Source organism: Quercus lobata, chromosome 1 (assembly GCF_001633185.2).
Source record: "Quercus lobata isolate SW786 chromosome 1, ValleyOak3.0 Primary Assembly, whole genome shotgun sequence".
NCBI lineage: Eukaryota > Viridiplantae > Streptophyta > Magnoliopsida > Fagales > Fagaceae > Quercus > Quercus lobata.
In genome coordinates, this window is record NC_044904.1 from 43506855 (window position 1) to 43533563 (window position 26709).

General features: G+C 36.8%; 2 protein-coding genes and 1 pseudogene across 2 annotated transcripts; all 3 read left to right on the forward strand.

Moving 5' to 3' along the window:
- Window positions 1-3635: 3635 nt before the first annotated feature.
- On the forward strand, window positions 3636-4624 carry LOC115990576. Its single transcript, XM_031114395.1, has one exon. The coding sequence runs from the start codon at window positions 3736-3738 to the stop codon at window positions 4291-4293; it is 558 nt and encodes a 185-aa protein (XP_030970255.1). The 5' UTR covers window positions 3636-3735; the 3' UTR covers window positions 4294-4624.
- Window positions 4625-15767: 11143 nt separating this feature from the next.
- LOC115954470 lies at window positions 15768-18729 on the forward strand (annotated as a pseudogene).
- Window positions 18730-22196: 3467 nt separating this feature from the next.
- LOC115954477 lies at window positions 22197-22982 on the forward strand. The gene has a single exon (XM_031072340.1). It carries the CDS (start codon window positions 22197-22199, stop codon window positions 22980-22982), a length of 786 nt encoding a protein of 261 aa, XP_030928200.1.
- The last annotated feature ends 3727 nt before the right edge of the window (window positions 22983-26709 follow it).

Consider the following 26709-nt stretch of genomic DNA (forward strand, 5'->3'; position numbering starts at 1 on the left):
GAACTGAGCTGTCCTCGGCGGTATCCATAGGCTATTTTGTCGAGTTTGGGCCGTAGCCCTCCTCGGCTTGGGCCTTCGGATTCTCCCCGGGTAGATGGGCCTGGCCCATAAATCATTTGGGCCCCACAATAGTTTTTTTGAAAAAATTAAAAAAGGTAGATAAAGGGGTTTTATAAGATACTCGATTTTCTCATTTAGTTCTAGCATTAATAGTAAAAACTAAACAGGTGAAAATTATTATGTTTATAACAGCTGCAATTTTATATTAAATTAGCAAAGATATTAAATTACGTAAGAGCGTGTAAAGTTCATGTTTTATCCCTTCAATACTAACATGTTATATCATTGATCATATATTTAAGAATAAGTACAACCATATCCAATTAATTTTAATACCCATATATAAATCCAACCAAATTATAAGTTTATTGAGATGTTACTAAATATTGTAGGATGTATTGAATTTTAAGTAAAAATATTGATGTAACAATTTTTTATTAGATGGTGTAAAATATTGGCTTTACACCCCATCCTTACCAAATTCTGACTCATTTGTTGAACTTATTATTCTCTTATCTATTTTTTGTTTTAATAGTTAATTATATAGTTTAAGGAATAGCAATTACAACTATATTCATTTTAAAGAATACCTATAACCTATTATTAAGAAATAGTTATTACTTTTAATAAAAACATAATCAAACAATTGAATGCTTTTTCTGTGTACTAGCTATTTCATTATAGTATTTATTATTGTATACCAAACGTGCCATATATATATATATATATATATATATTTCATAGTATTTATTGTGAAGGAGTTACCAGCTGAGGAAGACTAAAAAGGAGTTATTTTAAATTTTGGAAATAAATATTGAACTGAAGCAAATACAATGAGCTGGATGATTTGCTTGCGTATGACAAGATCTGTCAGAATTTTAGAAATTAGACGTTAGAAAGGTTTTAAATGTGCAATATAATATTCGTTCATGTGACACCACTTACCATAAATCTATCCTTTCAGTTTCAGGTACAGTGAGTGCCCATCATCATCATCATCAACAGCCCCCCATAAAAGATATTCGGAGTAATGCGCAATCAATTACCTACAACTTTCGTCAACCTAATCCTTTTATGGAAAAATGATCTCCGCACCCTGTCGAATCCCATCTTAATTTATCTGATCCATCCATTTCTATAAAAGTACGAGCCCAACTTAACCAAAATACCCTTACTTATTTTCCTACCAAACAAACTACGAGTGGGTTTGGATTGGGCGTTTTCTGCCCAATCCTACGTTCACGCGTTTTAGGGCGTTTTGGGTGTTGTGGCTACTGTTCATGCACTGTTCAATGAACAGTAGCCGCAAACTTTGACTTTTCAAATTTTTTACCAATCACAGCACATCATGTACTGTTTACAGACCCACAAATTTCACTTTTCAGTAACTTTTTCATTAAAAATGGGTCCCACGATACTATTCACACATTTAAAAATTATTTCGCTACAGTGTTTTTCAGTTTTCAGTTTCAGTTTTCAGTTTTCAATTGTATCCAAACGGACCCTACCTCCTAAGTCACCAACTACCACAACGTGTATCCACGTTCATTAACCCAAAAAAAATAATAATAATAAAAAATACACCCTCTAATTTTATCAAAAATTCAATCTAAATAACTTTTAATTTATTCATTTCAATTTAATAACTTTAACTTTTATTCAATGTAGTTCTTTTTAGGGTTGTCCAAAGGTCAACTCAAATCAAGTTTGGGCTCTACCCAAACTCGACTTTATTCCAACGAGTGGCAAAACAAAGGGCATGTCGCTCACCGATAACTTTAACAAGTCGAATTAAGTTTGTTGCTCCACGATCAAATCAGTTTTGGTCAAAATCGAGAGAGGTGGTGGTGATCGTGATTTTGATAGAATATGGTAAAGATCAAATGAGATCTCATCGGATCTAGTGGAAATCTCGCCAGATCTAACGAGATCTCTCAATGGATCACCCAAACCTTGTGTAGATCTAGTGGAAAAATCATCAAATTTGGCGAGATCGTGCGAAATCGTACTGAAATTTCATTGGTGTTTGATTGGGTTTTCAGTTGAGACGGTTTGTTCAAGTGTTGAAAGAGAGAAACTGATACTCAACCTATTGGAATCAGATTCTGAAGCCGCTTACCCACCACCTACCACCATAGCCATCGAATTGGATCGGTTCCAGTCGAGTCACTTGGGTGGGTTAGTTTGTCAGATTTCTTGGACAACCCTAGTTCTTTTTTCCACTTTAAATTAATCTTTGTTAGGAAAAAGTTTGGTTCTAAATTGATTTGGAACTATATTACTCCAGTTATGGTGTGGTGATTGAAAAAACCATTAATTTGTAGTTTTACTTTTATAGGTTGAAACTCTCTCTCTCTCTCTCTCAAAAAAAAAAAAAAAAAAAAAAACTTACATAACTTGTTTATATATATAGTCTCAAAAATCATTGCATAATAATAGGTTTAAAAAAGATTGCTTCAAACTTAATACTGATGGTTTTGTTAAGGGCAACCCCAGCATGGCATCAGCAAGCAAATTAATACAAGACCACAAGAGAACTTGGGTTGGTAGTTTCAACAGAGTAATAGGCTACATTCACTCGATGGCTGTCGAGTTATGGGGTCTTAGGGATGGCTTAACCCTTGCTAGGAATTTAGACATTAAAAAATTATCGTTAGAGATTGATGCTCAGGCTGTTGTTGATGTCATTAATTCCCAGATTGTTGATTCAACTCACCCTTATAATGGTCTCATCTTTGATTGTAGGTCCTTCCTCTGGCATTTTAAGGAAGCCCGCTTGTATCACATTCATCGTGAGGATAATCATTGTGTGGACATTTTGGCTAAAGAAGGAATACATAATCCTAGCTCCCTAGTTTTTCATTCGAATCCTCCTTCTTGTATTTTGTACTAGCTTTTAGCTGACACATGAGGTATTATATACTCTAGACTTTATAATTCTTAGTGTGTGTTTGGCAAAATTATTCTTGTTAACTTATTTTACTATTTAGATTATTTTTACTATTATTCATGAATCTTACTATACTATTTCAGCAAAATTTTACTTTTATCTACAATATTTTTAACAAAAAATTTCAATTTCAACAAAATAAGCGAATCTCAGAAAGACTTTTAGTTTTTAAATGGAATTCTGGTTTACCAAAAATTAAAAAAAAAAAAAAACTTATAAAAAACACTATCCCCCGAGACAACCTTCGCAGCCGAGCTGAGCCAAAATAAAGAGCCAAAGACAAAAGAAAAATTTAAGAGGAAAAAAAAGATAAAATAAAAGGAAAGTTTAGGTCGTGATTGACTAAACATGTGGGCCTCAAATCCACTAAAGCGGACTCGAAGACCAAATTCAAAGCAGTTTAATAAGAATAAAATTAGAGGCCCGACACGAAATCAGAAAACGGAAAAAAAAAGTTGTGGAAAAAAACAAATAAAGAGGCAAGACGTCCGTGATGGCCTAAGTATTCGATCCACACGCGCCTTTGTCACCATCATTACCCCACGCCCTCTCTCATCTCTCTCTTTCTCTCTCTAACTTTCTCTCTCTACTTTGTCCCCCTATATAACAATCTTCTTTGCTTTACCATATCTCATCACCACTTCCTCTTGTGTTATTATTATTCGTTTCTATCCAATCCAATCCTTTTTTCTTAAAAAAAAAATCTTCAATTCTACTTTCTCACAATGTCTACCTTTGTTGAAGACCACAACAACAAGAAGCGGGTACGAGATGACTCGGCTGGGTCGTCCGAGTTAGACTCACCCGAGGTGAAGCGACTCAGAGAAAACCTTCTTGATTTTCTCGACGACTCGGATCCCAATCCCACGATTCAAGAGCTTGACTCGCTCATGAAGAGTTTCGAGGAAGAGATATCTTCTTCGCCGGTGCCGGTGGTTGACCTCACGTCAGATTCCAGCGAGTCTCAGCCGGATCTTGGGTACCTTTTAGAGGCTTCGGACGACGAGCTTGGCCTTCCACCTTCTTCGAGCGAGGAGGTTAAGAACGCGCTGGAGACTGAGTTGATCCGAGTCTCGTCTGACTCGTCTGGAATCGGCGAGTTTTGGGGGTTTGAGGACCAGATCCCGAGTTATGACTCGTTCGAGTTGGGAACTGGTGATGGTTATAACAATAGTAACGCGTACGTGGAGTTTAACGGGCTGTTCGAGTATTCCGATGTCTATTTCGATTCGTCAGATTTCTCGGATCCCACGTGGCGGCATGAAACATTGCCGGCGCAGTAGAACCCAAAAAAAAAAAAAAAAAAATTCAAATCGAATCGTTTCAGTCCGACGGAATATTATACGGAGAAGTTGTAAATTTTTTTTTTTTTTAGATTTCTATTTTGTTTTTCCTTTTTATTTTTTATTTTTTAAAAAGGAAGCCAAAGGGAACATATGTAGGGTTAGGATACATGGTTCTAAAATGCGTTAACTTGTCAGGAACTGGTTCTCTATTTTCGTGAAATCATGATTCATGAACCACTTGGACGAATCTATTATTCTTGTTCAACTGGATCTGAGGTGTTCAGTACCTTAGATCTGTAATCAATTTTTTTGTTTTTTGTTTTGTTAAGTGATCTTTTTTTTTTGAGGAATGATCTATAATCAAATTGATTCCCCCCCACTAAAGTGATAGCTATATAGTATAATACCTGCTAAAAAAAAAACTATATAGTATAATATTGGGTGCTTGATCCGACCCGAGAAAAGCAAAAAGAAAAAAAAGTTTGGATGTTATTTTAATCTGGTGGTACTTAATGCGAAAGAGCTAACTAGGGGTTTCCAACCAGACCCGGTACCCAACTCACCTGCCCAACCCGGCTGATCCGGCCCGAGAACCGGCCAACCCGACGTCGACGATGGTCGGCAGCGGATCCTCGATCCCAAAATCCAAGATTGGCGGGTCGGTTGACGGATTAGAGCATGGAAAACCGATTTCAACCGACCCCATCGAAAAACACATCAGAAATAGCTTTCTCTGCCGATTGAAGTAGTTCATCGGTATGATCTTGTCCGATCTGTAAGATCTGGCGAGATCTTGTCGAGATCTGGCCTGATCTCTTCAAGATCTCGTCGAGATCTCGCTGGATCTCTTCGAGATTGGGCCTGATCTTGTTGAGATCTGCCAAGATCTCTTCAAGTTCAGCCTAATCTCGTTGAGATCAGCCAAGATCTCTTCGAAATCCGGTCAGATCCAGCAAAAATAAGCAGATTTTGGTAAAAATTTGGTGCGATTCGTACAATCCGAGCCCGACCAAAAATCGACTGGAAAACTTTGACGTCCGACCACCCGAGCTGTTGCCGTCGGCGGCGGATCCATTTTTAGGAGACCCAAAGTGATCGGGTAACGAGTTGGGCACAAAACCGACCCGGACCGACTCGTGGACAGCCCTAGAGCCAACTAACCATAATGACATAATTGCCATGATACGATGCGCCTGCACCCCATGGTGCCCCAAGATATGATATATCATTGGGTGTCTAGTTAACGTGTATTTTTAGACACATATTAATCATTTATTTTGAAATTTTTTTTATAAAAAATAAAAAAATTGTTAAAATAGTGAATTATTTTTCGTTTTTTCATAATTTTTTTTTTTTAAATGGCTTACTATACCGAGTAGTAAACCCCTTTATCATATATATCCATAACTTTAAGATATAACTTTTCTGGGTCAAATAATTAGAATTATGGCATCTAATTATTGCAAAATGTAAAGCACAAATTAACTACCCTTGATGATTGGGCCTAAGCTAGCCCTCCAAGTTCAATAAAAAGCTAACCCTCCAAATGTTATCTTAAAAGAAAAAAAAAAGAAAAGAAAAAGTACTGCATTAATTTTTTTTTTTTGGATGAGGACTCAATATGTATTTAAAAGTAGACACATCTTATAATCTTAACAGATTCAGTATAACTAGACCCAAACCTCACTTTTTTTTTTTTTTCATCTTCTACACTAAAGTTTTAGTGATGACTGTTTGTTTTACAAAACATATTGTGATCTATAACCGAAAACATGATTTACATATTTTTAAAACTAGAAATGTGATTTTAAATATCGTTTTCAGTTATAAATCATAGAGAGTAAAATAAGTTTAACATAAAGATAATAATTTTGATGCAGAAATCAGTTAAATATCGGAAATGCCCCTAAAAAAATCCCATCAACAATACATTTTTTATTTTATTTTATGAATGCCGTAGCACCGTCCTTCAGGCCCACCACCATGAACGACAAATGAGGTCCCTTGCCGACCAGATTGATTGATTCCCTTTGAGCAAGGCAGATATGGGCTCCCTCTTGGTTTAAGCTGGCCCAACACATGTTGGTACACCCACTTTCCCATCTTCCTCCACTTTTGCGTCCTCACCTCATTGACGCTTTCCCTTTGTTCTCATCGCGACCACCAAGCTGTCAATCAATGAAGTGCTGATCTGGTCTACCAGATAGATGATGATGTAGTGGACTCTTGCTCTAACTTGCATAGTCATCAAAATACCCCTATAAGCTCTCGTTTTTACAGGTTTTGTAGGCAGCCTTTCTTCTTTCTATTTTTGGGCAAATCATTGAAGGAGAAGTTGAATAGAAAAATGAGTAACAATTTAGGGGTAATTCTACCGTATCCAAAAAAAGGTATGATATTCAGGCAACTTGTTATACTAGATTATCAAAACATCACATTTGATGATTTCATTATTATATTGTGCAGTTTCAACATTACATGTGACAGTTTTTTTGTGACATTTAGTAGTTTCTTTATTTTTTCTCACATTTGAGAGTTACATCATCACATTGTGTAATTTTAACATCACATTTTACAGTACTTTTGTCATATTTGGTGATTTTTTTTCTCACATTTGACAGTCTCATCCCTACATTATATAGTACCAACATCACATGTTATTGTACTTTATCACATTCGATGGTACCTTTATTTTTTCTCATATTTGACAGTTCCATCATCACATTGTGCAATTCCAACATCACATGTGACTTTTTTTTGCCACATTTGGTAGTTCCCTTATTTTTTTTTCTCACATTTGATGGTTTTATTATCACATTTGGTAGTACCAACATCACATTTGACAGTACTTTTGTTACATTTAGTAGTACCCTTATTTTTTTTTTTCATATTTTTCGGCTTTATCCTCACATTGTGTAGTATCAACATTACATGTGACTGTACTTTTGTCACATTTGGCAGTTCCCTTATTTTTTTTCTCATATTTGATGGTTCTATTGTCACATTAGGCAGTACCAACATCATATTTGACTGTACTTTTCTCACATTCGGTGGTACTTTAATTTTTTTCTCACATTTGATAGTACCATCGTCACAATGTGTAGTACCAACCAACATCACATGTGACTATACTTTTGTCACATTTGATATATTTTTTTTTTCTTCACATTTTGATGGTTCCATTGTCACATTAGGCAGTACTAATATCACATTTAACCATACTTTTCTCACATTCGGTGATACTTTAAATTTTTTTTTAATCACATTTGACAATTCCATTGTCATATTGGGTAGTATCAACATTACATGTGACCACATTTTTGTCACATTCAGTGGTTCTCTTATTTTTTTTCTCACATTTGATAGTTTTATTGTCACATTAGGTAGTACCAACATCACTTTTGACTGTACTTTTGCCACATTTGGAACATACACTTATTTTTTTCTCACATTTGATAGTTCCAACATCAAATTGGACAGTACTATCACATGTGATCGTAATTTTGTTACATTCAATAGTTCTCTTATTTGTTACTCACATTTGACAGTTCCATCGTTATATTAAGCAGAACCAACGTTACATATGGGCGTTGCCAACCCAATCCAACCCCATCGAATTACTTAATAATCAGCAAATATATATAACAAAAATATTCCTTAAACCTCTTAAATTTCCGAAATACCCTTAAATATACTAACATTACCAAAATGCATCCTAACACTTAAAAATAAACAAAATAACATCGAAACTTTCAAAAATTATTGGGATATCCTTAAAACCTAAAAAATGACTCAAATGACCCTAAAACCTAAAAAATGATTGAAATACCCTGTAAACCTAAAAAATAATCGAAATACCCTTAGATACTAAAAAAATGACCTAAGTGACTGAAATGACCTTGTAACTTAAAAAGTAACTACAATGCCCTTAGAACATAAAAAACAACCATAATGAACCTTAAACCTAAAAAATGACCGAAATGACCTTGAAATCTTAAAAAATTTTAAAATATCCTTGAAACGTATAAAATGACTAAAACCCTCAACAATTACCATAATACCCTTTGAACCTAAAAAATGATCAAAATATCCTTAGAACAAAAAAAAAAAAAAAATGATCAAAATACCCTTAGAACCTAAAAAATGACTGAAATTACCCTAAAACATAAAAAATGATCAAAATAACCAAGAAACCTAAAAAGTGATCAAAATACCCTTAGAATTAAAAAAATGACCATAATGCCCCATATACCTAGAGAATATCTAAAATACCCTTAGAAACTTAAAAATAATCAAAATACCCTTAGTACCTCAAAAATGACTGAAATGACCCTGAAAACTTTAGAAAAGATTGAAATACCCTTGAAACCTAGAAAATGACTAAAATACCCAAAATTCGCTCTAAAATTACTAAAATACCCTTAGAACCTAAGAAATGACCGAAATGACCTTGAAACCTAAAAAATTACTAAAATATCCTTAGAACAAGAAAATGACTGTAATGCCCTCATTACCTAGAGAATGATTGAAATACCCTTAGAAACTTAAAAAATGACTAAAATATAACCAAAAAAAGGAAAGACTGCAATGATCCTGAAACCTAGAAAAGGACCGAAATAACTTTGAAACATAAAATTGACCAAAACACCACCAATTCCCTCTAAAAATGACCAAAATATGATGAAATGATTCATATGTTTTTGCCTTGGATAAGATATGATGAAATGATGATAGTAACATGCTAGGGTTTATGTTATGTTATGCCATGCTAGATGAATGATAGGTTGGTTGACATGTATGTTAGATGAATGTTAGGAGATGCCATGCTAGATGAATGTTTGGGTCTATGATGTGATGCATGATTAGATGTATGGTAGGTTTTTTTTTGATGAGCATGATAGATGTATGATTAGGTCTTTTGGGATGATTGATGCCATGTTGATTGTTAGATGAATGTTAGTGTGTGTGTGTGAGTTAGATATAGGGGTTGAGTGTTCCCTTTAATAGGGTTAAGACATAAGACATAATGATGGGAAGCTAACTTTAGGGTTGAGTGGTTTTGGGTGCCTAACACCTTCCTAAGACCGTATCTTAACTCCGAACCCATATAGTAAGATCAAAAGGTTTTTCCTTGAGAGGATGCTATACATATGGTTCCTAGGCCATTGCAAAAACTAGGTGGTGACTCCCCTCTTATGTGGGGCTGACTGACCCCCGGTGGGTTAGGCGCCTGGGAACTAGCGCTAAAGGCTCATGTTGCACCTTTGAACCATGTCGTTGACTGGCTCAGGGATAACGAGATCTTCAACAGGGATGTGCTCGGCTTTGCCGTGGAAGACTAAGTTCGCTGAACTGTCTCAGGTTGGTAATAAGGAGCCTTCTCTTACAAATTGAGGTCCTCTCTCTCAAGCTTCACCCACCATAAGGCCCCTTGGTAAGAATTCGAGCATGCAAACGTCAATATACGACAGTAGAGGGCTACCGATCGTTAAAGCAGATCCTTTGGTCCTGGTAGTTGGTATTGGAGGGAACGCAACCGAGGATCTGGTGTGATGCCCTGAGCTGCCCGTCAAAATGCATGAAGATCTCCGATTGCAGAACGAAATTCAGGTCTCTTACGTGAACGATGTTGAGGTCCGGTTTCAAGCACTTGGAAATTGCACAATAAACCAAAGAAAAGGTCGGTACAAATGAAAGTCAGCAAAAACAAAAAATCTTATGTTCTAAATAATAGGTACAACAGAGGAAAAATGAATATATATATATATAATATATGAAATGCATACAAGTAGGGAATAGGGGAAAGGCAAGACAAAGGCAATTAACCCTACACTAGGTGTGCTCGGTAAGTAAGAGTACCGTCCGATTTCCCAAGCTAATGTGGGGCACGTAAGTTCACCCGTGAGCCAGTTCCCGCTCACCTTTATGAACTCCCTTGCGGAGTTCTTATTGGAGTTAGGGGGAGACACGATATTAGCCCCACCGTTGGGTTGCGAATCTTTAGGTAATAACTGGTGTTGAGGCCACCGTTGATACTATACATGATGTTAATGTCATGATGGTTGAGCCCTAGGCTGTACAAGTTATTTAAGCGAATCACACTATTAACTACCTTATAGAAATTAGGGAGACACTAATAGGGGCAGAGACTGTAGAAACTAAGGGTCCTAAGCAATATGGGGTCCACAAGAAATCTAACCCCATCCTCAAGGATTGACATAAGGGGGAAGAAAACCACCTTAGACAGCCTATCATTCTCAATATCCCTCTCAGGGCAGAACTCGATGATAACATCTTGAGGGATGTTAAACCTAGCCCTAAAGGCCGTCAGAGTGGCCTAAGTCCCAAGAAGGAGTGTAAAACCCATTTTTGGGGGCGACTAAAAGAAAAACTAGGAGGAATAAGGGAGGGGTTAGAGGACTTACAGTGATACCCTTTTCGTTTGGAAGAATGGTCTTGAGAGGAAGGCTTGGGAGGATGAGACAAGTAAGGATTAAGAGGGAGAAATGAAATAAAAAATTTGGCTAAGGGAGGTTACAACATATTTATAGGGAGAGAGTTTTTAAATGCTTTTGGAGGGAAAAATTAATAAATTTCCCTAGTTATTTGTTACATGCGTGCCTCGGTAAATGAAACGACAATGAATCTTGACCATTCGATGTGATAGCTGCAATTCTGTGTGCAAGGAATACAGATAGACCTGTCCATCACGTCTAATGACTAGCAGTTGGTTTTTCCCAAGAAGGTAGTACACCGAGGAATCCTTCCATTGACTTGGGATCTTGATCCCGACCATCCCTCATCGACAGGTAGAGGTTAACCACGATCCCATCCCCACGACATAAGAATGGAATTGTGGGGGGCTATTGTACGGGCATCATATGGAGGCCCAAACCATTGTACTGGCACGATATATAGGCCCAACCCGTTAGTTTCTATATACTGAGAACCCTGAGCCTAATAACAAGTAGTAGGCCACAGTAGTCCATAAATCTACTACATGTCGGGGACGAGATTGTTCAGCAACGGTAGTGCCTTGGGGGAAATCGCCTGCCGTGAACCAAATGGCAGCGGGTGCAAGTTTCAAGATAGTCCCATCTGTCTTGAGAAGTGAGCCCCATCTGGTCAGGAATATGTCCTAGAAGGGCCCCACCCGCTTAAAAAGCTTCCCTATTATCATGATGATCCCACAAAGGGAAGTCTATAAATAGGGGCTGAAGGAATGAGAAAGGGGGTTGGAAAAATTTAGGGGGAGAGACATACATGAGAGAAAATTGTGAGGAATAATAGAAGAGGAGGAGCTTACCATTAAGTTTGAGACTCCTTGGGGGATACACAAATGGGGTAGAAGGACACAGGATGGACCATAAACTCTGTCATTTGGGCCACTAGATTGGCCACAGGAAGTCTTCCCATTGTAGGAATCTCATTACCCACTTCACATAAATAGATTGAGGGCCTGACCTTAGGACTGGCCAATCACCTTGGGAAAATAGGCTTGCACAATTGGTGCCTCTCATTACCCACTTCACATAAATAGATTGAGGGCCTGACCTTAGGACTGATATTAAAATATAGTATCAGGTGATATCAAAGCCTCTTTTAAATTTTGGGATTTTCATCAATGTTAAAAACATAATAATCAGGACCAAAATCCTTTTCATCATGTATGGCCTCTTTCCAAAGTATAGCATCAGGTGATATCAAAGCCTTTTTTAAATTTTGGAATTTTCCTCAATGTTAAAAACATAGTAATCAGGACCAAAATCCTTTTCAACTCTAGCTCTTTTACTTCTTCTAGGTTCTAATTCAAAATTTTCTTGATTTTGTAAATGAGAAGTAGAAGAACTAGGTTGTAATAAAAGATTTTCTTCACCCTTAATATTTTTCAATTTAAAAGTAAATTTTTCTTCATGAAAAATTGCATCACCAGATTCAAGAATTATTTTGTTTTCAAGATAAAAAAATCTATAGGTTGCACTATTAATCGCATAACCAAGAAAAGCATAGGTAGTAGCTCTTATACCTAATTTAGGTATTTTAGGGTCAGTAAGCCTTACATAAGCAAGACAACCCCATACTCTCAAATATCCCAAATTTGACTTATGTCCTTTTCCAAATCTCAAAAGGTGTGGTATGTGACTTTTTTATGTGGCATCCTATTCAAAATATGACATGCAGTTAAAATAGCTTGACCCCAAAAATATAAAGGTGCACCAGATTCAATTAACATGGAATTAGTTAACTCAATTATAGTTCTATTTTTTCTTTCTTCCACACCATTAGAAGCAAGTGAATATAGTGCAGTAATTTCATGGATAATTCTCAAAAACTGAACAAATGAATTGAATGCACTCGATTCATACTCATGGCTTCTATCACTTCTTATTCTTTTTATTTTTCTACCGAATTGATTTTAAACTTTTTTTAAAAAATCTTGAAAATTTTCAAACGCATTTATTTTTCAACAAATAAACAGTTGTATATTTTGAGAAATCATCAATAAAAGTGATAATATATCTCTTTCCTCCACGAGTTGAAATTCCCTCAAATTCACATAAATTAGATGAATTAACTCACGCAATTCGGTATTTCTTATAACACTTTTATGAGGCATTTTTGTAATCTTAGCTTGATTACAAGTTTCACATTTTTCAAAATCTTTTGACAGTCTTGGAATTAATCCTAAACTACTCATGATTGCCACATATCTATTATTTATATGACACAAATGAGCATGCCAAAAATTAATAGAATAAAGCATATAAACTGAACTAGAATATCCTTTATTAAAATTAACATTTAACTTAAACATTCCATCACAAGCATAACCCTTGCCCACAAATAAACCCTTTTTAGTGACTACATAAATATAAGATTTCATAGTCTGCTTGAAGCCAACCTTGTTAAGCAAAAAGCTTGACTTCAAATTCTTCCTCATGGATGGAGTGTAAAGCACATCTTTTAATGTTAGCACACATCCAAAAGTGAATTTCAAATCGACCTCACTACTCCCAAGAACCATGGTTTTGCTAGAGTCACCAAGCATAATTGTTTTTCTTCTTTAAAGGGAGTGTACAACTTGAACCAATCTTTGTTATAGCAGACGTGCCTATTAGCACTAGAGTCTGCCCACCACCTTTCAACATATTGCACCATATTGATGTTTGTAATCATAGCCACTAAAGGCTCTTCGGTTATGTTAGTCAGTGAAACAGATTCACGTTTCCGAAATTTGCAAAATCGAGCAACATGCCTACTCTTGCTACAGACAAAATAAGATCTATTAAATTGATCTTGTGAAGGGGGTCCTTGGTTCTTATTGTTATTTTTATTCGGTTTTCCCTTCCTTGAGTTCTATTTTTATTTTTGAAAAATCTCTTTTTAGACTTCAATTGATCATTTCTAGGAAAATGATTTTTGGGCATATTATTATTGGCTAAAATAAGGTTTACCTTTGTGGTGGACTTACCATTGCTCTCTTCTGTCATGAGTGCATCTTGTCCTTTAGCCTCCTCCTTCACACGGATGCGTGTGATCAAAGTGTCCAAGGATGTCTCCTTTTGTTTGTGTCGCAAAGTTTTTTGGAACTCCCTTCAAGATTGTGGTAGTTTATCAACCATGCTAGCTACCACCAGATTATCTCCAATCTTTACGCTTTCGGATCTCAATTCTGCCACAATCATTTGGAAGTCTTGTGCTTGATCCACCACGGATTTTCCATCTACCATTTGGTAATGGAAAAATCTACTAGCAACATACTTCTTTGCACTAGCCTCCTCGGTATCATACTTGCTTTGTAAAGCTTTCCATATTTTCTTGGCAAAATTATAAGTTGTATCATAATAATCATAGAAATGATCGGCAAGACAATTCAAAAGATAAGAGCAACAATTGTATTCATCTTTTGTATACATATCTATTTTTGGCTAAAATACAAAACTGGCTCTCTAACTTTTTTCAGATTTCATTTCAGTCTTCTAACTTTGTTTTCGTTCATTTCAGTCCTCTAAGTTTCAGATATATTCAATTAAGGTCTTTCCATTAACTTTAGTTAAATTTTTTTGAAAAAAAATGTGGAAAATATTTTTCAATCATTAATTGAATTTTTTTAATTTAAAAAATTTGATTTTTTTTAATTATAAAATTGAAAAATTAACCATAACATATAACAAAAGTTGATGAAAAAGCCTTAATTGAATAGACTTGAAAGTTAGAGGACTGAAATGAACAAAAGCAAAGTTAGAAGACTAAAATGAAATTTAAAGAAACTTAGAGGGCTAGTTTTGCATTTTACCCTTTATTTTTTTCTTGAGGGAGACGAAATTCTTCCTCACTCATCTCATTAGTAGAAACCTTTGAACGATTCTTGTCAGTAAGGATGTAGGCAACTTTGAGAAGACTCAAATAGAAGAGAACCTTTCCTTTCCACCTCTTGAAGTGGGCTCCCTTGAAGTGGAATGGTTTGTTAAGATCTCCAACAATCTCATTTGGTTTTTCTTGTGTAGGCTCCATGTCCTGAATCTCCTTAAAATTGTTGGTGCAACCACAATAATAATGAAAATAACACAAAGAGAAACTAAATAATATTTCTAGATATTATTAATTTAAAGAGAAAGAAAAAATATACAACACTATTTGGACTGAGGTGTGACACTCGCTCTCTTTAAAGAGATTCAAGCTCTTGGTTGACTAAACTTTGTAACCAGTGCAGACTTTCTCTGACTTGTCTCCCTCAAAATACAACAGCCAAAAAAATGTTGTCTGGTTAGAACAACCTTTGCACAAAGTGTTCAAGCCCAAAACTCCACTAGAAAGAACACTCTTCTTTGTCCAAAACCTCTCTATCTTTTAGTGTATAAGAATACTTGCAATTGCTGAATTTTTTTTTTTTGTGTACTAACATTGTAACCCGTATTGGGTCTGAATGAGTCTATTTATAGGCTTAGTGGACCTCACAAAATTATTACCCAAATTAATCTAATTAATTAGGTCCATTATTTTGATGTAGTGGGTTTTATGAGATTAATTGCTAGATGTTAATATGATGTGCTAGATATTAGGTCATTTGTGCACATATCTAGCTCAATATTTGAATCAATACATATTAGCTCATTAATCATTACAATTAAAAGGAATAAAATAATCTCTCTTGTTTTTAATGTGAGATTAAATATTTTCACTAACTCCTCATTTTCTATATTAACTTTCATATTTTTACATTTATGTTGTAATATAAATAAATTTTAATTATATAATATTAAAATGCTCCAACACTTACGTAGCCAGGTAAAAGCACCTGGACGAGGAGGATAGCCATTTATGATTTATATGTGGCAAAAGTGGAGATGAGCTAGCCTTGTAGTTGAAGTAGAAGAGATAGAAAATCTCAAAATAGGGAGGCGAAAGACGAATATTTAGAGATTGAAAAAATGGATGAGCTACGCAACCATTTTTGGAAGAAGAAGGGTGGGACGATCACGATGCCCTTCATCTTTGGTAAGCTACTACGCAATAATGTTAGAGCTCCTTTGTAATTCACTTCTGTTTATGATTTTTATCTTCCTCCTCTCTTCTAGGTGCAGCAAATGAGATGTGTGAGAAGTTCGCTGCCGAGGGCTTCGGTTCTAATATGCTTAACTATTTAACAAAACAGCTCCATGCCTATGACTAAAGCAGCCAACACTGTCACCAACTTCAAGGGTGCTTCAAACTTGACGCCATTGCTTGGAGCATTCATCGCTGATTCATATGCTGGAAGGTTTTGGACTATCACTGTCGCTTCTGTTACGTATCAAATGGTAAGATAACCTCTCTCTTTAGATAAATCTTGAGATACATAAAAAATTTTCAGTTCTCTGTTTTCATGCTTAATGCTTTCTTTATGAAAGAATGCATTATCTTTCTTCCCTAGCTAGGATTGCCAAGATAGCACTGTCCTAGGATTGCCAAGATAAATTCCGTGAAAGAAGGGTAGTTCTTTAACTTTTTTTTTGTCAGTTTGGAGAAAATATATGGCATTTGACCATTAAGTGAAGAAAGTTAACCTTAAAAAATTGTAAATGTAAAAAAGAAAACTAATACAAACTCACCTGTAGTGATATATAGTTCTTCAAAACAAAACCTTCTTTATTTTTATTTTTATTTTTTATTTTTTATTTTTTTACACTTTACTATGTGCTAAATGCTCATGTAATCAGGGAATGGCATGCTTTACAGTATCAGCTTCATTGCCACAGCTAAGACCACCTCCATCTGCAGGAAACCAAATGTGCAAAGAAGCCGACTCTGGACAGCTGGGAATCATTTATTTTTCTCTTCTAATGGTAGCCAGAGGATCTGGTGGGATTCGACCTTGTGTAGCAGCCTTTGGGGCAGATCAAGTTGTTAGTGCAGAGCCTAAGCAAAAGACTAGGACTTGGGTCTTCTTTTATTGGTATTATTTTGTCATGGGGGTATCCATACTTGTTGCCTCAACAGTGCTAATATTTATTCAAGACAATATTGGATGGGGTTTGGGCCTTGGAATTCCTACAATCGCCATGCTTTTTTCAATATCCATTTTTGTTGTTGGGCTCCCATTTTGGATCCAGCAGGAAGTCCATATACTCGATTGTTACAAGTCATTGTGGCCGCATTTTAGAAGAGAAAGGTGCCTATCGTTTCTGACCCAAATATGTTATATGGGAATGCAGAGCTTGATGCCTCTATTTCTACAGATGAGATCCTATGTCATACTAACCAGTTTCAGTAAGTTGTTATCCTTGCCATTGACTACATAATTGGGCAACATTTAGTTACAATTACCTAGGTGTTGTACTACACAGTTATACTGAACAAATAACATCATTTAACTATTGCAGATTATATAAATATATTTATTGTAAGCCTTTATTAATATTATACTATTTAATTTTTTTTATTGAATTAATAAATATTTTCAAAAATCATATTAATTCAATAATAATAATAATAAATAAATAAAAACCCTATTAGTAGGATTTGACTTTGAGCCTTTGAGGCAAAGCGCAAAGCAGATTTAACGATATCATAATCATTACTAAAAACACGGGTTATAGCCGTGTTTACAAAAAATGCGGCTATAACTGATCTATAGTCGCGTTTGTAAGTGTTTTTAGCTGCGTTTTTTGGATAGGGTTTATTGTTGCGTTCAAAAACTGTGACTATAGGTCTAGCCGAATAATATATATTTTTAAAGGAGGACCTATACATGCGTTTAAAAAATGTGACTATAGCTAACCTATAGTTGCGTTTTTAAGAAATGCAACTTAAATTACTGACTTATGCTATAGGTTAAGTCTATAGCCACGTTTGTAAGTGTTTTTAGCCGCCTTTTTTTGAATTAAGGCTTATTGTTGCATTTAAAAAACGTGGTTATAGGTTCAGCCAAATAATATATATATATATATATATATATATTAAACTAATGCCAAACAGACTTTAAATAATAATAAGTTGAATCATATCGATGAAATTTACATTCACTAATTTATTATTCTTCGTACAGGTTTTTTGACAAGGTAGCCATTGTGACTTCCAGAGATGACCTCAATTCTTCATAAAAACCTAATTTATGGAGGTTGAACACAGTTCATAGAGTTGAAGAATTAAAATGTATCATTAGAATGTTACCTACATGGGGTGTTGGAATTATCTTTTTCACAGCCTCAACAACAAACCTTCTCTCTTGAACAAGCAAATACCATGGAAAGGCACCTCACAAAATCATTCTAAATCCCTTCTGGCTCAATATATCTCTTCACCATGCTTGCTTTGCTTGCCACAATTGCCTTATAAGACCGCATTTTCATTCCTTTTTGCTAGCAAATTCACAGGGCTCAAGCAAGGCGTCAGCTTCTTGCACCGCATGGCAATAGGCTTTTTCATATCAATATTTGCCACTCTTGTGGCTGGGTTCATTGAAGTGAAGCGTAAACATGTTGCTGCAGCTAATGGACTTATTGATAGCCCTAAATCCACTCTCCCTATCTCAGTTTTCTGGCTCGTGCTGCAGTATAGCCTCCATGGGATTTCAGAGGCTTTCATGCCTATTGCCTACCTTGAGTTTTTCTATTACCAGGCCCCAGAGAGCATGAGGAGCTCAGCCACTGCACTATTTTGGACAGCAAATTTAGCTAGTAATTATGCCAGCACTGCTTTGGTTTCCTAAGTGACAAAATTTAGTGCTAAGCCTAATGGATCAAACTGGCTTCCACGCAATAACATAAACAAGGGAAATTGGAGTACTACTGATTGATCACATGTTTGCAAGTCCTAAATTTAATGTTCTACTTTCTTTGTATGAAACTCTTTACTTTCAAGCCACTTCAAGTACAAAGGAAGGAGACGATGGCTCGAAAGCAAACGGAATTGACTTCGAGAATGAGGTATAGCTGCATTAAAATAGCATAATCTCGCATAAATTGATTTCCGGGTTCTAACAGTAATGTTTTTCTTGTATTATTGTCAGTCCATTTATTCAAAGGGGCTGCTTGTAGTGAACATTGAGAAGGATGTGTGTGGTTTAATTAGGGAAAATGGGTTAAAAGAGCTGACATGAAGACCCATTTTCATTTTTCCTATATTGATTGTACATTAGTATATTGTAGCGTCTATCCAAATAGATTTTTTTTAAAGATTTTATTTTTATTCATAGGCATGTATTAGATTAAATTTTTGTTGTAATATTTCTTTTTATTAGAATGGGCAAACCTTTATGTTGAGGAATATTTTTCAGGAAACTTTAAATCTGTTATTTGTTGACTAAATTGCAACTTACAATTTTAAAGTTTGGAATAATTTTGATTTTGCTCTTTAAATTTTCAAAATCCAGATCTCTAGCCCTAACGTTTCATATCATTTAAGTTTAGGTCCTTCCATTCATGTATCTAAAATGGTGTAGTTTTATAGATCTAAAATTTGAAATTTTAGGGATAAAATCAAAATTACCTCAAATTTTAAGAGTGTAAATTGCAATTTAGTCATAATAATATCTAACATGCCTTTAATAAGGTTCAAATAGAAGTTAACCGTAATTCACCCAATAAATCTCTCATAGAAAAATAGACAACAACTCAAACTACTTTTTGAAAAAAAACTCACCCCATATTCTAAGAGTTAGCTCTTTTTCTCATGCGTGAGAACTCTTAGGCCAAATCAAAACCTTCTATACCAATAATTATTGTAAGCAGATCAAATAGGCTAAGCCCACTTAGAATGGTGGATTTAGATTAGATGGCCCAATACAATTAATTTGTTGGAGGATGGGCTTCCGAGGTCAACTTTGATGTACTAGTATGATTTAATCCTTAGATGGATGGGAAAAAGTTAGATAAATCAAGTGAGATGAACAAATTTTTTGGAATTTATACTTCCTCAGGCTAGGCCGAAGAGCAGTTGTTCATATATTATTCAAGTCTTAATCACAGGATAGTGCTATACAATGTCAGTATTTCTTTTCAATTTTTCGTCCTCCTATTCTGTTGGGGCTTCCCTCCTTTATATAGTCAGCTAAATTGCATCTTAGCCCTCCACTTGTACAGTCATTGGCCTTCCTTTATATGCTTGTCCCATCAAGATTTTGCTGGAAGTGGTAGAATATGCTGCAAGTTATGAAGGCACTGTTCAGAGGTCATTTCTTCATTAATGTAGCTAGTTGAGTTGGTACAGTGCAATGAATGTGGAGGTGATGGTTACTTTGTATGGATACTTCCCTTCTTCTTTGCTTGCACGTCTCTCATGTCTTCTTCGGTATTTTGTTCTCTGGTGCAAGTGGTCTGCTTTATGCCTCCCAAGGAGAGTTCACTCCTTGGCTTGATCCTCGAGCGGACGCTTCTTCGTCCCTTATTCTCGAGTTCTCAGTTACATGTTGGATCAAGTCCAATGTGAGTACGGGCTCTTATGCCTCCTCAGACTTGGCCCACGAGCTATATTTTTGTATTCAGATCTTATCCCTACCATAATAGCCCCTAAAAATTTCATTGCTACTGTTGCTAGGAGAGTGGAGTTTTGATAAAGCATAGGAGGGTTGGCATGTTCTGGACGTGTTCCCACGTAGGAGCGTCTTTTCACCTGTCCCATACATGTTCCTGACGCTTTGGCATTTGCAGCATTGTAATTAATGCAGCAGGTGGTTGCATGTCTCCCACATTCTACGGCGTGATGAAGATCCAACAGATGAGGTTTTTCTGGGTTTTTCGTCAGGAAAATTACCGTTTCTTTTTCTCCCATATATAAAGGGAGATGGGGGTCATTTTCTCCTATTTCAGCAATCCTTACCTTACCTTTAGAGAAGCTGCTCAAAGAGACCCATTTCCCAGACTTATATGTGTCCTAAGCCTTTGTTTAGTTGTAGATTTCTTCTTTTACTTAGTCATTTAGGATAAGTAGGTTCGCTAAACTAGTAAACAAGCCCAAGAAGGTAGATGCCTTTAGGACCAAATATAAGATCCCTACTGGGGTAGAGATAGAACACTGCCATCTAGGGGAATGGCACACTAAGAGACCCACTGGTGCTGTAGTCATCCCTATGATTGCTTTTATAGAAGGTGGGATGGAGATTCCCGTGGGTAGGGTAATGAGGGATTTTTTAATCTTTTACAAACTTTTCCCTACCCAATGTTCTCTGAACCTTTTTAGGGTGTTAGGTAGTGTAGATATGTTGAATCGAAAGGTGGGCGTTAATCTAACTTGATGGGGGCTAACTTATAGATGTTCGTCCATGATGATCGTCCACAGTCATTGTGTCTACAACATGACCACGTCCATAGAAACCTTAAGAGCAGGATAACGAAAACATTGTACTTAAGAAACAATACAAGTCCCTTTGGAATAGGTCCAGGTAGGTCGTCCATAGTGCAAACATAAGGACGACCAAACAACACTTGGTGAAATCTACAAGAGGACTTCTCATAAACTTCCTTATAATCTAACCATGATGTACTACTCTCAAAACGTGGAAGGAGTTCCTGTAATACGCCCCACGTACTCCATTTACCTATTTTCTCCACTAATTACTCACATCACCTAGGATGGTGATGAATCCGAACAAGTAGACCTACTTCTAACTCTCTATAAAAAGAACAAGTCCCATTCACTCAAGGTAAGTTCTAACCATTCACTATTTTCCATCCTTGTGTCCTAGAGAGAAAACTGACTTAACCGTCGGAAGGTCCTTGGCCGGGTCACACTGGTCACCTTTGATAGTTCTTTCTTTCTTTTCAGATTCATAGCCATCACCATAGCTCGAAGCATTCCAGCCTACTGATTTTCGTGTATCATCAGTTGGCACTGTCTGTGGGAAAAGAGTGCTAAAAAAAAGTTTCTAAGTGTTAACTTCTTTGCTCTTTTCAAGAAAAAAAGGCTACATGATTCGGACTAGGTCAATGGCCACTAGTCCAGGACACCATGAGAGTGGAAATGCCTTTAGTCACCCAAATCGTGTGCCACCATCCCTTATGACCATCCAACAACAATTACAGTCCATGGTAGCAGCAATGGTAGAACAGACACAGCAGAACCAGGAGTTAACTAGAGAAGTTAATAGATAATGTCATCAGCAACATGGTGGAGAATGAGGCCAAAATTTAGAAAATGAAGGGGTTGACAATAATGTTGAAGGAGACCAATCTAGAGGCACCGTCGCTCGTAGAGTACCACATTTGGAGAGGGAGATGGACTAAATGAAAAGAGCCATAGAAGAAATGAAGGATTCCATTAGGAAAGCAAACCACGTGGATGGTCTCATCCACAGGATAGATTCCCCCTTTATTGCGTCCATCACAAGTTATCCCTTGCCTTCCAAGTTCAAAATGGCTACCTTGGACTCATATGATGGGACGTGAGACCCTTGCAATCATATTGCCACGTTCAAAACAACCATGCATCTCCAAGGTGTTCTAGATGAAATCATGTGCAGAGCCCTTCCTACCACCTTAAAAGGCCCAGCTAGAGTATGGTTTAGTAAGCTACCGCCAAATACCATAACTTCGTTTAAGGAGTTAAGTAAGTTGTTTGTCAACAACTTTTTTGGGGGACAAAGGCAAAAGCGTTCCTCGTCCAACCTGTTGAACATAGAACAAGGAGAAAATGAAAATTTGCATACTTTTATCAGCCATTTTAATAGAGAAGCTCTGTTGGTGGATGGGATGGATGACAAGATCCTCTTGGTTTCTTTCTATAATGGAGTTAGTTCAGACCTGTTCATTCACAAGCTGTATGACCAGGCGCCTCAGACGATGGCTAAGTTGATACAATTAGCCCAAAGTTTCATGAATGCAGAAGACGTAATTATTACCAAGAAGAAGAAGAAAGGTGAACGACTGGAAAATGGCTATATACACCATCCAGAGCAAGGTCCTCATCTAAAGAAAGCCAAAGTAGGGGAGAAAAAGGATCACGACGGCAAGAAAGCAAGGTCCTCTTTAGGACAATACTCTAACTACACTCCCTTGAATGTTTCACTTGATCAAGTTTTAATGCAGATCAAAGATGATCCATCCTTGAAGGGGCCTAAGAGGATGAAAGGAGATCCTAGTAAGCGGAACAAAAGCAAGTATTGTCGTTTTCATCGTGACCATGGACATGATACGAACGAATGCTATGACTTGAAACAACAGATTGAAGCTTTTATTAAGCAAGGAAAGTTGAAGAATTTCCTTGGGTGAGACCACAAGGACGAGAAATAGCCAATGAAAGGCAAAGTAGAAGAACCAGCACGTCCACCGCTTGGAGAAATAAGGATCATTGAAGGAGGTACATCAATAGGAAGCTTGTCTAAAGCTAAGAAGACCTACCTACGGGAAGTCTAGAATGTTCAAATAACTGGATGACCACCAAGGATGATCAGAGAAGATGAACTAGCCATTACTTTCACGGATGAAGATGCAAGACAACTGCACCATCCTCATGATGATGTGATTGACATTACTTTGACAATTGCAAACTATACAACTAGAAGGGTGTTAATAGATAATGGGAGTTCAGCAGACATCCTTTACTATCCTGCCTTCCAGCAAATGAGGATTAACAAAGAGTTACTTCATCTAGTAAATGTGCCATTGATTGGATTTGGAGGAATGAAGGTTTTACCAGTTGGCACCATCTCTTTACCAATCATGGTTGGCTCTTACCCACGACAAATCAATAAGGATGAAAGTTCAGAAACGTGTATAAACACCTTTGAATGTTTAGACCCCCAAATTACAACTTAACCAATTCAAGCAATATGTCAAACAACTAGTGTGCGGAAACTTAACATAAGCTATAATATGGAATTGGTAAAAACTATCTAAGCCGAAACAAAACACAATCCACAGCAGATAATAAAAAGGCAAAGATAGAGAGGAAGGAAGATGCAAACACAAAGACAACACGCGATGTGTTATCGAAGAGAAAATCGAAGCCCTCGGCGTAAAACCTCTCCGCCGCCCTCCAAGCAGTAAACAATCCACTAGAAAATATAGTTGGGATACATGGACAGCAATAAACCCTCTAAGCCTAATCTACCCAGTGCACCTAAGCCCTCCAAGCTTCTTGCTCCAACGAGGTTGCGCCGAACCTTTTTCTTTTCTAACTTCCCGGATTCCGCTACTAGACCGTAGTATCAACCAATGGAGATTGGTTCCTTCCTAACTGCTTCCCAGAAATCCAAACAGCTCTCTCACAGTAATGATAATAGTGGGAATCAGGTTTGGTATAATGCCTCTCAAGGATTTGACAATGGAGAGGAAGAGAGTTGAGGAATTTGAAGAGACTCTAATGTATAGATTGTGGGTGAATCAATCTTGTTTTTCTTTAGGGTTTCTCTCTCAAAATTCTCTCTGGAAACTCTCTTACAATCGTGGGTAAAAGGGGTATTTATATTGGAGTGGGAGAGGAATGTGAAACGTCAGGTTTTACAAAACAGGGGTGGCTCGCGGTTTGACTAAGTTGCGAGATTCAGTTGCGAGATAACCGTATGGCCAGTTGTACTGTTTTGTCCTGTAGTGTTCCAGGTTGCATGACTGTTCACCTTCCAGCATGCTTGGCACGTGTGTTGCGTCTGGCGGCTTGCAGCCGCGAGTCACCCGCGAGGCCAAGCCGCGAGTCTCTGTTTTCTTGCACACTCTTAAGCAATCTTCACTCTATCTCACTCACTACCCTTACATCAAACCCACCTAAATACAGGGTTACTAAATGCTGAATTACAAGCAAATTTGGTACGGAATAAAGCCAATTAGATGGTTGAATAAATTCAACCTTACAAAGGAAATTAATTTCCTTATTGTAGATTGTTCATCTTCATATAATACAATTATTGGATGACAAACTTTGAACAGTTGGAGGGCAGCAACGTCCATTTATCATTTATTTGTTAAGTTCCCAATGGAGTATGGCATTGGAGAAGTACAAGGAAATCAGTTAGTAGCTAGAGAGTGTTATTTAGTAATGATGGCCATGGACGAGCAGATGCAAACAATGAGCATTATTAAAGGAAGAAGAACATTGGCCAAGCCAATTGAGATATTGGAAGATGTATCGTTGGACGAGTCCAACCCAAAGAAGTTTACTAGGATTGGAACAAGTATGGAAGAGAAGATGAAGCAGGAACTCATTGGGTTCCTTAAAGAGAGTACATATTTTTTTGCTTGGAGCCATGAAGACATGCCTGGGATTGACCCAAGTGTGATTACTCATCATCTAAATGTGTCCCCATCCTACAAGCCTGTTTGTTAGAAGAAGAGAGTGTTCGCCCCAGAACGAGATAATGCCATCAAGGAAGAAGTCCATAAGTTAGTCATCACGGAGTTTATACGCAAAGTTTATCACCCTAATTGGCTAACTAACGTAGTGATGGTAAAAAAGGCTAATGGCAAGTGGAGGATGTGTGTGGACTTCACAGATTTAAACAAGGCTTGCCCAAAAGATAGCTACCCTCTTCTACGTATTGATCAGTTGGTGGATTCAATAGTTGGACACCAGTTGTTAAGTTTCATGGATGCATTCTCAGGGTATAACCAGATTAAGATGGACGAGGCACATCAGGAGATAACATAATTCATCATAAGCCAAGGTTTGTTTTGTTATAAAGTGATGCCATTTGGACTGAAAAATGTAGGAGCTACTTACTAGCGGCTAGTTAACCATATGTTTCATCCACAAATTGGGCGAAACGTTGAAGTATATGTGGACGACATTGTTAGGACATATGTGATTCATGTTAGGAACATATGTCAACATTTTATGTAATTGGTTAATCCTTTGACCAAACGCACTTTAGTTGTAATTGGGTAGATCTAGGATGTGTTTAATGCTTCGAGAAACAAGGTTTCAAGTTCAAGTGTTAAAGCCATGCAAGTCTGTCCAAGAATCAAGTGAAGAAGTGCTGTTCATCAAATCTCGACAGCTAGGATCTATCGAGGTTTAAAAGAGCTGTTTCAGCTCAAGGCTCAACAGCTGCTCGATAGATATGGTATCTGTCGAGATTTATGAAGTTCAGTTTTTCAGAACTGATTTTCATCCAATTCGTGAATGTATGTTTGAGATTTCTTTTCTCACAACCCTAAACATATATAAGGATTATTTTAAGGGCCATAAAAGGTGATGATGTTGCACAAGAGCACAATTCCACAAGTGTGAAGAAAAGTGTGACCGGAAACCTTATTTGCCCTAGTTCTTCTTTCGCTAGAAGAAGCTGTTGTGTTTGTACACCATAGGGTTTTGTGACTAAGCAACTTCATGATCTTCATCGTTTGATGAACAGAAGAACTTTGCAGCCAATATCATTCTCAAGTTGGTGATCAAATCACATACTAGGATCCACGCATCTATAGTTTAGTTACATACTGGGAGCCGTGCATTGAAAATGAGAGATTGTCACTACAAAACAAGTCCAATTGGGTATTGGGGTAAGGGTTCAACTATAGGTTGGTATAAGGTATTGGGATTCCTTTACTTATAATCGTTTGTTTTGATAATAGTGGATTCTCGGGACTGGTGACCTTAAAATCACCTGGTGGGGTTTTTGCCGCGTAGGTTTTCCCCATTCGTAAACAAATTATCGTGTCAATTTATTTTCCGATGCATACTTAGTTTAATTGGCGATTTATTTGTGCTACCACACATCTTGCATGTTAATTTGATTAATTAATAAACTTGGCTAATTAATCAATTAATTTATCACAATGGGTCAATACATTCTTTCCTATCAGACATGTTGGTTAAGAGCGCAAGGGAGATGCAGCATTTGGACGACCTTCAAGAAACCTTTGATACACTTAGGCAATACAATAAGAAGTTGAATCCAAGCAAATGTGCCTTCGGAGTTGTGTCAAGGAAATTCCTTGGTTTTATGGTTTCACAAAGAGGGATTGAAGCAAATCCTAATAAGATCCAAGCAATTCTGAACATGGA

What these genes read in the sequence shown, in the direction of transcription:
- LOC115990576 (XM_031114395.1), top strand. Translation starts at nt 3,736, where the DNA reads ATGTCTACCTTTGTTGAAGACCACAACAACAAGAAGCGGGTACGAGAT.
- LOC115954477 (XM_031072340.1), top strand. Translation starts at nt 22,197, where the DNA reads ATGCATCTCCAAGGTGTTCTAGATGAAATCATGTGCAGAGCCCTTCCT.